A 14,950-nucleotide genomic window follows, 5' to 3' on the forward strand; every position below is an offset into this window, starting at 1 on the left:
TTTGCGCGCATTGCACGCCTCGTGCGTGCCGCTACGCGTGCCATCAAATTTCCCACGTCTCGTCGCCTACGCGAATCCGTAAGAAGACACGTGCGTCACGTCCTCTCAATTTTGTGCATTATTTTTGCTTCAATTTTTAGCAATTAGAAATTCCTAGCGTGAACGAAACAAAAGTCTCTCGATCTCGAGAGTTTCGAGTCAGATAAATTGTTATCGTAGTTGCGTTAAAAAATAAAAAAGTGTCCTTGTGAAAGAGCGGCGTGGCGAGCGGGAAATTGATTGAAAGCTGAAGCGGGCGTGTAATGGAATAATGATAATACTTGTGTTTCGGCGGTAACGTCAATATTTGGTTAAGGAAAATGGATTCTATCGACTTCCCCAGGAATTACACGCGGTGTGTATGCCCACTTAATAAAGAGTTCCTTTCAGAACCCAATACATCATTAGTATCTCCCAGACAATTAATCACGCACAGGTAAAATTATTACCTGTATTCTAGAAATCTGTTTGCAGCCCTGCAGTTAATCACGTTGGCATCGGGGGTGCGATAAGCGAGCGAAACCGCGAAGATCCACGTGTCGCGTATTTTTGAAAAATTTCGGCGCACCTCGAAGGTGCGCGGAACCCGCGCCGTCTGAAAAAGTCGCTCTGATCGCGAATTTCGGCTCAGCTCGAAAATGTGACGATAATAATCATTTATTAGGCGGTAGATCACGATAATTCCGTCTCAATGAAAACACATCGAGCACACTTAGCACATGTCGCGCGTTCTAATAACTATCATTATCATACCCGCTTCTCGCGTTTTAATTTCGCTTTCCCCTCTCGCGTCGGAATAAATCCGTATTAATTGTCCGTAAACAAAAAAGCAGCTCCGTCATTCTGGCGCCGAGTGTGTAACTGTAATTCCGCGCGATACCTTTCGCCGTCTCGGCAATTAAAATATTCTCGCCAAATCCCTCTCCCCCTCCTCTCTCTCTCTTTCGCGCGCGTAGATGACAACCTGGCCAAATGAACGGACGGACGGACGGACGGACGAGTCCGCGGTCTTATCCGGCAATCGAGAAATTACATTACGCGAGGCGTGCGCGCGCGGGACGGGAGTGGCGACCAGGGGGCAGCGGGGAGGGGGCTCGCGGGGAGAGGGAGAGACGCTCGGCGGACAAAAAGCACCGAATATCTTTCAGGAGCCGACGCATCATTAATATCACCGGGACGATCAATCAAAAGACGTAGAACTCACTTTAGTGGACGTCGTACTGGGCCTGCTGCCGCCGAGGCCGATGGCGTACAGCTCCACCTCGTACCACTGCGCGCCGGTTTCCCGATCGAGGGCCGCCGCGGTGGACAGCACGCCCGTCCTCGTGTCGACGTCGAAGAGCCGGTCGACCTGGGAGCCGCTGCCGCCGGCGGTCACGTTCGTCACGTAATACTCGAGCTCGAGGTTGGAGGACGAGCGGCGGGAGCGCGCGCTCACCCGCAGGATGCTGGTACCCACCGGCTCGTTTTCGTACACGCTGCCTTCGAGCTGACCCCGGTGCTCCCACACCGGCTGATCGTCGCCGTCCTCGCTCGGCACGATCAAGGTCACGTAGGTCTCCGACGAGCGACGCTCCGCCTGGACCGCCTCGTCGGTCGCTCGCACGCCTACCTGGTACTTGAACGCGCGCTCCAGGTAGTGAGGGTTCCTCGCGGAGGAGCCTCGCGGGAGCTTCATGGTGAGGTAGCCGGTGCTGCGGTGGATGCGGAACACGTCGGAGTAGTTGCCGCTCGAGCGCAGCAGCTCGTAGGTCACCAAGCCATTGGTGCTGGAGTCCAGGTCGCGCGCGAGCAACTGAACCACCACGACTTCCTTGGTGGACTTGTTCAGCTGGTGCTGCGGGTAGTTCGGATTGCCGAGGTGCCTCGGCAACACCACCGCCGACATGCTGACGAAGATCGGCGCATTGTCGTTGACGTCCTCGACAATGACGATGACCAGCTTCTCGGCGGACAACCGCGCGCTCGGCGGCTCGGCCCGGTCGGTAGCGACCACCACCAGCTTGAAGGTGTCCACCTCCTCGCGGTCGATCGGTTGCAGCGTGTGTATCACGCCGCTCGAGGGATTGATGCCGAATCGCCGCACTTGATCCTCCGGGTCTTGACTGAGGATCGAGTAACTGACGACCCCGTTATCGCCGGAGTCCGGGTCCTCGGCGGTGATGGTGACGATCGGCGTGCGCACGTGGATACCCTCGCGTATCTGACGTACTATCGCGGTGTTGGGGAACACCGGTGGATTATCGTTGGCGTCGATCACCTGAACGACCAGGCTGGTGACTGAGCTGAGTCTGGGATGGCCGCCGTCGCTGCAGGTGACGTTCAGCGTGTAGCGCACCTGCTCCTCGTAATCGAGTGGCTTCTTCAAGTATAGCGTGCCGGTCAACGGGTCGATGTAGAAGATGTCTCTCCTGTTGCCAGCCGATATTGCGAACGCTAGCTCGCTGTTGACCCCGAGGTCGTTATCGGTGGCCTTGAATCTCAGCAGCTCGGTGTTGGTCGACGTGCTTTCGAGCACGGAGATCTTGGACTTATTGTCGACGAAACGCGGCACGTTGTCGTTCTCGTCGAGCACCTCGATGTAGACGGTCGCACTGGAGGACAGACGACTCTCCATGCCGGCGTCGTGCGCCACGACAGTCAACACGTAGCTGTCGAAGGTCTCGCGATCGAGTACCTTCGCCAGCGAGATCTGCCCGGTGGCCTCGTCGATCATGAAGTGGCCGTGCTGGTTCCCGTCCTCCAGGGAGTAGAACACGTCGCCATTGAGACCCTCGTCAGCGTCGGTGGTGTACACGCGCAGCAGTTGCGTGCCAATGGCGGCGCCTTCGCTCACTTGGACGCGATAGGGTAAGCGTTGGAACTGCGGCACGTTGTCGTTCACGTCGGTGATGTATATGGTGACCTTGGCACGATCGCGCAGACGATTCACGCCGTTGTCGGTGACGGTGACTTCCAAAGTGATAGAGCTGTCACCGGTGTTGGTCATGAGTAGTTCCCGGTCGAATACGCGCAGCGATTTGATGAAGCCGTTTTTCGGGTCGACGATGAAGTCCTGCTGGCTCGTCGGTAGCGAGAATATCAGGTCGGCGTTGCGGCCGATGTCGCGGTCGGTCGCGAGCAGTTTGCCGACAAAGGTGTCCGGAGGCTCGTTCTCGCGCAGATGGAAGCTGAAGCTGCTGTTGGTGAACTCCGGCGCGTTGTCGTTCTCGTCGATTATGTGTATCACCATCGGCACCACGGAACTTCTGGACGGCTCGCCTTGGTCAGAAGCGGTCACTTCCAGGGCGTAGTAATCCTGCTCTTCTCGATCGAGTTCCTTCTTCACGTACAGCTGACCATCTGGGAAGATCCCGAAGCGACCTTCGCCGTTGCCATCGGTCACGCTGTAAAACACTTGCCCGTTGGCGCCGACATCCGTGTCGGTGGCCGTCAGTGAGAAGAAACGCTCGTTCACCGGCGTGGACTCGGCCAAGGATGTCTCATAGCTGGTCAAGTTGAACACCGGTGTGTGATCGTTCACATCGCCGATCGTCACTCGGACCTGATATTGAGCTAATAACGGGTCACGACCCGAATCAGTTGCCGTCACCTCCAGATGAAGAACCGTGCCGGGTGGTGCCCTGATTGGTCTACCCAAATATATGATACCAGAGTTCTCGTCAACTCTGAACTGCTCACCGGGGTTATGCGTCAAGGCGTAAACGATCCTAGCGTTTGCACCAGAGTCCGAGTCTCTGGCACGAGCTAGACACACCTCCTGACCGACCGCTGCGTTCTCGTTCAGGAGAATTTCGTCGCCCCGTTCGCCCTTGGGGAACCTGGGCGGGTTATCATTCTCGTCCTCGACGGTGATGTTCACGATCGTCCGACCGTACGCGAAATTAGCGCGCGCCCACAATTGCAGCCTGTAAAAAGCCTCTTGCTCGCGATCCAAGCAGCCAGCGGTGCTGATGGTGCCGGTGTTTGGGTCGATCTTGAAGTTGCCCTTGGAATCGCCGTACACGATCGCGTAGCTCACCTTGGCGTCTTTGTACAGCGTAGTCTGTACCGTGCCGATCTCTCTGCCGAATCCGCTGGACACGGAGGTGCAGTCGCCTTTGTCTTCGGAGATTTTAAACTCGTAGCCGTTGTATTTGTTGAATTCGAGGTGTTCCAAGTCATCATTGCGAAGGATCTCCACGATAGCGTTTCTCATGGCTACTCGGTCGCCGACATCCTTCGCCGAGATGGTCAATTCGTACAGGGTCTTACGCATGACACTGGAAGTATTCCGAAGAGTGATCTCGCCTGTGCTGCTGTCGACCGCGAAAAGACCTTCACCACCGTACTCCAACGAATATCTCACTTGCGCGTTCTCCTTGGCGTCAGCGTCGGTCGCCATCACCTTACCCAGTACAGCGCCCGAGACAGCGTTTTGAGGGATGGACATTAGATATTGCCACGGGTAAAACACAGGCGAGTTGTCATTGACGTCCTCCAAAGTCAACACCACGGTGGCGGTCGAGGACTGTACGGGTGTGCCTTGATCTTTAGCTATCACCAAGATTTGATACTCTCCTATGGTCTCTCGGTCGAGATCGACCTTAGTCGTCAGCTGACCGGTCAGGACATCTAACGCGAAGGTGTTGGGGTAATCACGCGAGACGCTGGGATGGAAACTATACGCGACACTGCCGTTGGTACCCTGATCGTTGTCCACGGCTGTGAGAGTGGCCACCAGACTGTGCGGAGGCGTATTCTCCAACAAGGTGATTCTGACCATGCTCTCGGAGAAGCGCGGCGCCTCGTCGTTCTCGTCGAGAATAGTGACTTTCAGGTACGTGTCCGCGAACTTGGGGTTGGGCCCGCCGTCCCAAGCTGACACGTGCAGCTCGATACTGCCTTTAACTTCGCGGTCCAAGGTGGCTACAGTGGTGACCAAGCCGGTATTGCTGTCTATGGCGAACCAGTGTTGCTCGTTACCCGCGGCGAAGTCGTAATTGATCTTGGCATTCACTCCGGAATCCGCGTCTGTAGCCGAAATACTAGCGACGAAGCTACCGATCGGCGACAGTTCCGACAGCACCGCCGAGTATTCGCTCTGCTGGAACACCGGCTCGTGATCGTTGACGTCGTTAACATGGATTACGAGGTAAGACGTCGTGGACCTGGACGGGGTACCTTTATCGGTGGCAACTACCGTCAAATTATACTTGGGAATCTCCTCGCGGTCCAGCCGACCATTGACACGCACAATATAGAAGGCCATCGTGCTCTCCAACCGGAAGTGGCCGAGCTCGTTGCCGGCACGTATTTCCACGCTGGTGTCGCCGTTCAAGCCCTCATCGACGTCAACCACTGCGACCGCCGCCACGATCGAGTCATTAACGGCGTTCTCGTCGACGGTGGCGTACGGAAGACCAGCCGGAAAGAAGGTGAACTTGATCTCAGGCGCATGATCGTTCGCGTCCAGCAGATTCACCGTTACGTACGTACGACCGTCTTGTCTAGGTGAACCGTGGTCGCGAGCAAAGACCGTTATGACGCAACTCTTGGGACAACCACCACCCGGACGAGACACGGTGCATATCTGCTCAGGACACCTGAGTGGCTCGGCGGTGATGATCGTACCTGTTTCCGGGTCTATGGTGAATTTTCGCTCGTTGTCCGGCAAGTAATACGTCAACTTGGAATTGTCTTCTGAGTCTTTATCGGTGGCGTGCACTGTGAGAACCTTCGTGCCGATCGGCGCACTCTCGTTCAACGGTACGACATAATCGCTCTGCTGGAAGACGGGAGGGTTGTCGTTCACGTCCAACACTGTGACGTTTACCAGCAAATAACCGAGTCGCGGTGGTTGGCCGCGGTCGCGAGCACAGATGTTCAGTGAATAGTACTCCACCTGCTCGCGATCTAGTTTGCCCGTGGTCTCCAGATGAAGATACGAGGTCTCACCGGTAGGATTGCCGGTGACCTGAAGACGAAATTTCCCATCCGTGTTGCCGTCCACGATGTAATAGTCATCCAAGACGCCGTTTTCCGGTGTATCCTTGTCCGTTGCGGCGTCCAGCAGCAGCTTGGTGCCTGCTACGGCGGACTCTGAGAAGCTCACCGCGATGCTGGGCTCTGGAAATTCCGGGTCGTTGTCGTTGATGTCTAACACCAAGATCCGCACCTCGATCGGATAAGTCGGTTGGCTGGAGAGCACGACCAGGTCGAAGCGATCGCTGCTGAGCGCCTCTCGGTCGAGCACCTTGGCCGTTCTTATCTTGCCGGTCTCCGCGTCGAGCACGAACTCCTGCGGTGGCTCGTTGAATCTGTACGTGAAGTCAGGCTTGACAGGTATCTGGCCGACCAAGGTTCCTCTGGGTTCACCTTCCTTGATCTCCAGCTGCACCCTCGTGTCGACCGCTCTACTCTGCATAGCCAAGCCCATCGCAGCGCTGTCCTGAGGCAACATCGGTGACCTACGTGGCACCAGGCGCGTGACCCTTTGAGGTAGGTTGCGCGCAAAAGCCTCGGATGCCGTGCGTCGCTCCAGGTCGCCGGCGGCGACCTGGCCGCCATTTTGCTCCACCGACAGGAGTCCCAGGAGCAGGGCTAGGACCATCGATCTCCTTATGATCATCTCTTCTTGTCCCGCGACACGCCCACCTGCCTTAGCCAAAACCCTCTACGACTCGTCGGCATAAAAATGCGCGCTCCGCGTACGCACTACCTGTCGTTCTTCCTCCTCATGGTGGCCGGTGATAATCTCGTCCTTCACGTCTACGTAGTACCGGCGCATTGTACACGCGACATTCTAAGGATGGAGATTAATCGCGCGTGCGACAACGTGAATCGCCGGTTACCCGACGCATTTCTTTTCTCTTCCCTTCCCCACCTAGACCAGGGTCCCGATTTAAACCCGCGCACCCGAAGGTGGGTGCTTTCTTTTCCGTCTCTCTTTCTCTCTCTCTCCTCCTCCTCCTCCTTCTCTTTCTTCCTTCTATGTCCGTTTCTCTCTTTCTCTCGCTCTCTCCCCTTATCTCTCCTCGTCCTTTCCTCCTTCTCTCCTCCTTTCCCTCGCCGCTGAAAGTCAAGTGTACACGAGAGGAGACTTCACCCGACAGAGAGGGCAGTGACCCGCCGAGAGCCGCGCCTCGCGAAACGCGTCTGCGGATGCTCATGCGAGCACGCCGTACGTTTCTTCGGGCTTTTCCGATTATCGACTCGATTGCGACCAGATTCTGCTTGCCGTCTTCCCGAAAACGGGATTCCGCGACGAGATCTTCCACCCGCTATCGCTGCTGTTGCTGCTCTCCTCTTCCGGCCTTTTCGCTCCGGGCATACCTATGTCACGTGCTCCGGGGCTCGTCCCTACGCTCTGTCATATCGCGCAGTGATGTTTTTTTTCTCTCTTTTTTTTCTCACGACGTGTATATCACGACGAAACCTTACGGCGTTCACTGATGGCAAAAGCGAGACACTCGGCACGACCTCCAACGCTCGCTCTGTCGCGAAACACTCTCGGATTCTCCGGAAAAAAATCCACGACTTTATTATCACTGGCTCGAGATATATTGTGAGAGAACGCCAAGGACAATACAAACACTGCACAGAAACGCGGACGGACGGAGGGTTGCAATGCCTAATGCACAAGAACACGCTTCACGATACGCATACGCACACGCGTAAATACCTCGTGTGTACCCTCGCGGCGGTACCGATCCGACCGAACGAGTTAGTAACCGAGACACTCGAGAGAAAGAGATGGTCTCGGCTTCGCGCGATTCACCCTTCGAGTTCGCGCGCTCGCCGGACTCGCGATATCTCTCGCGGAAATCGTCAGGAAGTTCACGCGATCGCGATGCTCGAGTTCGCCGATCGCGAGGAGCAATCTCACGAGCGCAACAACGGGTTAGCTAGCGCGCGCGCGCGCGCGCTCTTGCGATCTTTCTGTCTCTCTCTCTTTCACTCTCGCCTCGGGGTAAACGTTAGCCGAGTGAAGGGGGGAGGGGTGAAGAAAGCACATGCGGGGTGGCGGTTAACCAGGGTGAAGGACAGGGTGAAGGGTGCGGAGGGGGAATAGGAAAAGGGGAGAAAAGAGGTGAAAAAAGGGCTAATAAGCGCGACGACGTAAGGCCCACCGAAAGAACGCGCACCGCGGAGAGAAAATCGCCTTCCCAAGGACTGATCTGACTCGACTGAACCAAGCCGGTCTCAGAACTTCGCCGCTGCCGGGAGAGGCATTCTTCGGGCTGGCTGATGCCGCCGTCCCTCTCTGATCCATCGGGCCCCAACGTGCTGTTTCGCGCTCTCCTCCTCAAGCTCGCGGCTCCTCCATTCACTCTTTCTCTCTCTTACTCTCTCTATTTCTACCTTCCCCCTTGCAACCCCGCGCGAGGCCCACCGATACCACCTTCTCCGTCCGCTCCAAGAGACATCGTGACTGTAGCACTCTGTCTCTCTCTTTCTCTGTCCACGTGAGTCCCACTCGCTCTTTTACCGATATCGTTCCTTCTCCTTTTCTCTTCCTCGCTTCCCCTTGTCCCTGGTCCCCTCTTTCGTGTCAAGAAACGTTCGACCTCCTGTCTTCGTCGCTCCTTCCTTTTCCTAACGCTCATTTCGCTCGCTCTTATCGCGGTACTCTTTCCCATCTCCCTCCTCTTCTCTTACCCACTCTCTTTCTCTCCTATCTCTCCTACCACTGCCTATCGGTGTATGTGCCTCTTTGTCTGTCGTACTGAGGGATAGTCTCTCCTTCGCACTTGCTCTTCGTCGGGGCCCGCTGTCTCAACCGGGGCCTCATTCTCCTGTCCCCCTCCACCCCCACCTCGTCCCTCTCACCGACTAGCTTCTTCAGCCTTCCCTCTCCGCCATCTTCCACGCGCGATCCTTCCACCTTCGACTCGCCTCGCGCATCCCGCCGTCGTCTCGCTGAGATATTCTCCCTTTTGCCCTCGAGGAACGAGCAATGCGGAGGCTCAGGTATGCAAGATGGCCGCCGTGTGCTGGAGCCTCGACGCGACGAGGACGTTGCTTCGTTTTGACGGGAGTGAGGAAGACGCGACGAGGGCGCGCGCGCGAGAGAAAGAGAGAGAGAAAAAGAGAGAGAGAGAGAGAGAGCGACGAATTGGCGAGAGAGGGAAGAGGAGAAAGCAAAAGAACGAAGAAAAGAGACAGAGAGAAGGAGGCAGCTAGAGTGATACCGAGGACCGAGGAGAAAAGGATGACGAGGACGGAGAACAAGAGATGAATAATGCGTGGGGGAGGAGGGGAAATACCTGGAAGGGCGAGCAGGGGGTGCGGACTGCCACGCGAAGAAGCGCGGCGATGGCAAAGGGACGAGGAGGGAGAGTGGGCGAGAGTCGCCGGGGTCCTCCGGACCTATCCGGACGCTGTAGATACATATCCGCGGCCCTACGCCACTTTTATAACTAATCCGTTACCGCAATCGAGCGTTCCGCTCGATCCTCTCTCGGTCTTCTACCTACGAACTAAACTGACCGTCTCCTTCTGCTTTCCGCCTTCTCTCCTCTTCTTTCCTTCACTCCTACGTACGCACGCAGCTCACTCGTTCGCTCGCTCTTTCGCTCGCCTGTTCAACCGTTGCTTTCCTTTAATCTAGTTTACTAGGTATGATGCTGTATGAATGGGTACGCCATGTACATCGGTTCGCCCTTTGATAAGTTCACCGATTTACAAGTATGAAACAAACCTTTATCCATCCTTTTCTCCTCATCCTCGGCCAGCCACCAATCTGCCCGATCGTAGCTCCACGTTGAGAGTCCCACGGGGTAAACGACATCGTCTCGAATTGACTCGCGTTATGTGGGTTTAAATAGTGTGAGTACACTTTTGACGAGGACCCTGAAGAATATGCCCTTATCTAACGGTCTTTTTCTATCGGATGAAATAGACAAGTCGTCGCTTTGATCTGGAAAGTCGACGGAAAGTAAAGTAGCACTTGCCGACGATAGTAAGCTGCAACGACAATTTAGGCATGTCTTTTCGAACACGAAACTGTGACGTAAAGTGCATCCGCGAATATGTTATCGCCTATATATTACACCCAGACTTGTATCGCATTATCGTATCGCGTGTCCGATCATGATATGGTATGCTGATACGATACCGTGATAAGGCTTAGTTTTCAACCCGAATCTGTCCCATATCTTTTTTGTTTTTCCATTTGATACATCCGTATCTTTAGTTCCGTATTGTCTTCAGTGTGTATAACAATAGGTCTGTTCTTTTTAGCTGAATTGATGTACATACATTGGTGCAATAAGTTAGTGTGAGACAAATATATTTTGTTTCACTCTAACTTATTGCAGTTCAGGCAGTTCAGCTAAAGAGGACAGACCTAATGTCTGTCTGTCTGTCTGTCTGTCTGTCTCTCCCCCTCTCCCCCTCCCTCTCTCTCTTTCTTTCTCTGTACAGTGTTGACTGTTGCCAACTACATTTTTATTTGTTACACGTAAAGAAAGAAGAAGAAGATGCAGCGATGATAAATAAAAAAAAACAAAAGATAAAAAAAAGTGTGTGTATTCCCCGCTCCACTCCTCGCGTGAAGAAGGGTCATATGATACAGATCGGGGTAGCGTCCAGACTGACTGTGTCCGCATCATTTCTTTGATGTAACGGCAAAATGCCGACTCGAGGTCGATCATGACCGTAGCATATCACCGTATCAATTTTTGATACGCGGATACGATATGGCGCCCTGTCCACACTTGGTCGATCAGGATACAAATCTCCATACAAATATGGTGATACGATACAAGTCTGGACAAGGCTTAAGAGATTACCTTGTTTTTTTTGCGCGCTATAATATGTAATAATATATGTAATCAATAATAATAATATTAATATATATAATAACAACAATATTAATAATAATAATATAGTAATTAATAATAAATATATAATTAATAATAATAATAATTATTATTATTAATAATAATAATAACTTAATAATATTATAGAGAATGTGAATATTATAGTGTCTGCCAATTTATGATACTCGTATGCAAATAGAACGCATCAAACACAAAATTTCTCTATGTTATCGCACGTGATTATTCGTTAATCTTCTTCTATTAATAATACAAAATTTTACGTAGTTACTTCGTTCGTTTTCCGGGCTTGGACCGCGTCTTCCGTGTCTTTCATACTTGGCTCCAACGTTTCGTGAACATTTCAGTTGACTTCTTCAGGGAGCAGGGTGACCTGAAATTATTTTACATGTGGTAAAGAATTTGATTTTATGTGATGAGATTTACTTGCATATATACACACACACACACACACACACACACACAACGAGTGTCATGAATTATCAGATACTCCGTGTAACAATATAAATTACTTTAAATAAACAGTGAAGTCTGGACAGTTAACTCAAGAATAAACTTAAGACAAAGAGGCGGATTGAAGTCCGACTCGAAGACTTGTCTCACGACGACGGATGCAACAGGACGTTGAATCCTTCGCGAGCGCATGATTAATGTCCCGCGTTCCACGGTGGTAACGCACGCGTTCCGTATGCCATTTGTTGTCCCGCGATATTAGAAAGGTCACAACCTAACGGAGGCAACGGGGGAAGAGGGGGGAAGGGGCGAGAGCGGAGGAGAATCTCGACACTTATCCGGATGTAGAAAAGCCGGGACACTTTGTGCGCCGAAATCATCAATTATTTTAATCCACGCGCGTATCACACTTTCCTAACCTTGGAGACCGCGATACGCGATCTTGATTGATAAGAACTGTCATGTGATGTATTATATTACGCATCATTTGTATTCTCGTCGCATCGACAATAACGATTAATGGTTAATAGATAAGTTTCCGACATTTTATAATGAACAAAAATATGTACTTTTGTAATCTCACCTTTGCGCTCGTTTGTAAGGATGCAAGCAGCAACATTATGCGACTGTCCCCGTTCCAATTTCGTGCCGGCGACATAACATACTTATGTCTGAGCATTCAGAATATTCCCGGAATAAAATACATACGCGGAAATTAGCATTTCTCATCGTTACAACGATTACTGATCTTCTCTTCGTGTCTGTTCAACTCAAACTCGAATTCGTTAACTCCATAACCCTTGCATCTGTCGGTAAAATCAATGCACCGTCGATAACATTAGTATTTAAGTGTTATATTTCCAATAGAGATGTCAGCACTCTTCAATTAAACTCGGCGATGTAAATTTGCAGTTTTATCGATCAGTATGATTTTGTTTAGAGTTAAAAATCTTTATTATTTCTTTCCAATTTCGATCAACAAGAAATAAGAACATACAAATCGAATATTTTGTTATTGACAAAAAATGTTTTTGAAAATGACAAGAGGATTGATATTATATAAAGGTTTATTTACAAAAACAACACATTTTCTGTAAATATTAACAATATAAAAAAAATGATTCTAAATTAGGTCTACTTCTTGGGTGCACCGTAGGCGTCCGGCATACGTTCTATCGTATACCTGTGCTGAGACACATACATAATTGGCACACCTGGTATTTTTCGTATCCTCCGCTTCAGATCTCTGTCATTCGTTGCGATAATGTAACATTTGTGCTGAAATAATAAAGTAATGCACAGTCTGACGTTTCATCTTCTCCACAATAACATTCTGTTCAAATTTGTATCATAAACAAAGAAAAGAATTTCATTATATTTACAAAATCTGTACTCACTTGTGTAACTCTATTCACAAGACAATCATCTGCATATGTTCCTTTATGCATACAGCATAATCGTTCAAATCGTGGATCCTTGATAATCTTCAATGCTAACTTATATTTTTGTCCAAGCTTCTCCAATTCCCCCATTACACAATCTGTTATGTACGGTATACACTTTGCATAAAGACACTCCATCATGTTTTGTATAATGTCCAATTTGTTTTTGATGGAAAAATTGACAAAATTTGTATCAATTAAGATATGATATGGTGGACCAAGCTGTGTGTTGTATTGGAAAAACAGAGCTGACGATTGTTGTGGCCTTTGAAATATAAATCATCTTACAGCTTAAAAGTATAAAGTTATTTCGTAATGAATAATTATTCTATAACATCATACACATAAAAATCCTACTACTAAATGATATAAACTAGATGAATTACTCATTCTCTTTCTTTTCTTTTACTCTCTTTCTCTCATTTAAGTATCTAATATTACTTACACCTCTGTGATTTTTATTTTAGACTTGTCTTCTTTTGGAGTTTTCTTAGATGGTAGACGTTTCTCTGGTTTTCTATAAAATATTCGAATCTTATTGTGATACATTGCTTACAAATATCTAACAATTATAAAATATCTTATATTAGCTTACATTCGTGAATCACTCAAACTGATCATCTTCTTCATCTGAGCAAATCTTTGCATGACTACCTTACGAGTTTTTTTATTTTTGCCCTGTAACATAATTCATTCTATAATAAACTTCATTGTATGACAACAGAATAAAATATATTTAAAAGATTGAAATAGATACATAACCTTGTAACTTGTTGAATTTAAAGTTAGGCATGCTTTTCAATTTATTTAAAATGTAATATTAGTAAAAATTATACTCTTACCATCTTAATAATTAACAAATCTCTGTATATTCAGCTCTTTTCGTTAAAGTAATAATAAAAAAATGAATTTAAAACATAATTAACTACGCTACACTCTCTCTTCGGCTGCAGGTCTAATGGCTTTTGCACACAGGACGCGGTAATGTTTGCTGTGCGGCGGAAGTTCAGCGGCAGCCAATCAATATGCTGCTTTCCGTAATAACCTTCTAGCTCGGAAAAACAACATATTGATTGGCTTCGGACATCTCTAAAGGGACGTCTACATTGGAAGTAAGCAGTAAGAAGTAGGAAGTAAGAATAAGAAATTGACCAATCATAGTTGATTATTCTTCTCACATTCGACTGTGGTTGGTCAATTTCTTACTCTTATTTCCTACTTCTTGCTATTTACTTCCAATGTAGACGTCCCTTAATGGAAAGGCTGTGACCAACCGGATATCCGATTCGGCCATGACATCTTACAACAAAATGATCACTCCCGCTTTTTTTAATCACTGTATGAGACATACGAGAATACTTTTATTTTTTTTTCAACTGTAATTTCTGACTATATAAGTATGGACTGCCAGTTACCCCTACTTTTCCTATTCTTACAATGCTTCGCTATGTAATCAACATCACGCGTGCCCCCAAGGGATAAATGTAAAAAAATCGAAACATAAAATCAGATTTCGATAGTAAAACAGGAAGGAAGAGAGAGATGGAATATGACATACGCCGCGCTGTTTTATCACGTTTAATAAAGTGCAGAACCACTTGCAGCATAAATAAAATATGTATGTATAAATTTAACACACAATAGTGAAATAAAGACAACAATAAGTGTATAAATAAATATATATTGTGGTTCTCTAATATGTCCAGTTCTTTGACATGTATGTAAAAATTAACGAATATTAAGCATTGAATTGGTAAAGGTACCCTTATAGAAATATCATACTAAGAATCATTGATAATTACTTATTATCCAGTATTTTTAATACTGAAAATAAGTAATTATCAATGATTCTTAGTATGATATTTCTATAAGGGTTAAACTTGACGATCGAGCGGCACGCGGCGATTCCTAATGACTCCAACGATATTTTTACGATTAATGCATATATAATGTATCCTTATAGTACTTACAGTATATTATAACATACCTAGCAAACACTAAATAATAGTTACATAATTTTTACTTGTTGTTTATTGGATAATTTGCTAATAGATATTGAAACAATGCAACATTCGATATGCGATGAATATTAATGTAATGTAGTAAACCAGTGATAATTACTTTTACATTTTGAACAAAATGTTATAATAATTAATCCAACAAACAAAATTAAAAAATCCAAGAAAATCCAAA

General features: G+C 48.7%; 2 protein-coding genes and 1 long non-coding RNA gene across 3 annotated transcripts in view; all 3 read right to left on the minus strand.

Annotated features, from left to right (window-relative positions):
- The window catches only part of LOC116848635 (cadherin-related tumor suppressor), a 114,572-nt gene extending 106,356 nt beyond the window's left edge, over positions 1 to 8,216 (minus strand). The window contains exon 1 of the mRNA XM_032824937.1: positions 1,244 to 8,216. Within this exon, the coding sequence (XP_032680828.1) occupies positions 1,244 to 6,649 (5,406 nt within the window). The 5' untranslated portion in view covers positions 6,650 to 8,216. The remainder of the gene's footprint in view (positions 1 to 1,243) is intronic.
- Positions 8,217 to 9,511: 1,295 nt separating this feature from the next.
- LOC116848658 lies at positions 9,512 to 12,198 on the minus strand. The gene is made up of 4 exons (XR_004378994.1): positions 11,899 to 12,198; positions 11,134 to 11,235; positions 9,722 to 9,940; positions 9,512 to 9,601 (listed from the first exon to the last, which is right to left on the minus strand). It is a non-coding gene; the product is annotated as an uncharacterized LOC116848658 (long non-coding RNA).
- A 166-nt stretch (positions 12,199 to 12,364) lies between these two features.
- Positions 12,365 to 13,758, minus strand: LOC116849150 (rRNA-processing protein FCF1 homolog). Its single transcript, XM_032826030.1, has 5 exons — positions 13,600 to 13,758; positions 13,353 to 13,435; positions 13,203 to 13,274; positions 12,713 to 13,022; positions 12,365 to 12,593 (listed from the first exon to the last, which is right to left on the minus strand). Exons 1-5 carry the CDS (start codon positions 13,600 to 13,602, stop codon positions 12,450 to 12,452), a joined length of 612 nt encoding a protein of 203 aa, XP_032681921.1. The 5' UTR covers positions 13,603 to 13,758; the 3' UTR covers positions 12,365 to 12,449.
- Between the last annotated feature and the right edge of the window lie 1,192 nt (positions 13,759 to 14,950).

This window comes from Odontomachus brunneus, unplaced genomic scaffold (genome assembly GCF_010583005.1).
Source record: "Odontomachus brunneus isolate Ranch 3 - 2012 unplaced genomic scaffold, Obru_v1 Obru_scaffold_005, whole genome shotgun sequence".
In the NCBI taxonomy this organism is placed as follows: Eukaryota; Metazoa; Arthropoda; class Insecta; order Hymenoptera; family Formicidae; genus Odontomachus; species Odontomachus brunneus.

Excerpts from the sequence above, each read along its gene's own strand:
- LOC116849150 (XM_032826030.1), bottom strand. Across the intron at positions 13,275-13,352 it reads AGTTTGAGTGATTCACGAAT|AAAACCAGAGAAACGTCTAC; the intron begins GTAAGCTAATAT and ends AATATTTTATAG. Across the intron at positions 13,023-13,202 it reads AAAATAAAAATCACAGAGGT|GCCACAACAATCGTCAGCTC; the intron begins GTAAGTAATATT and ends TATATTTCAAAG.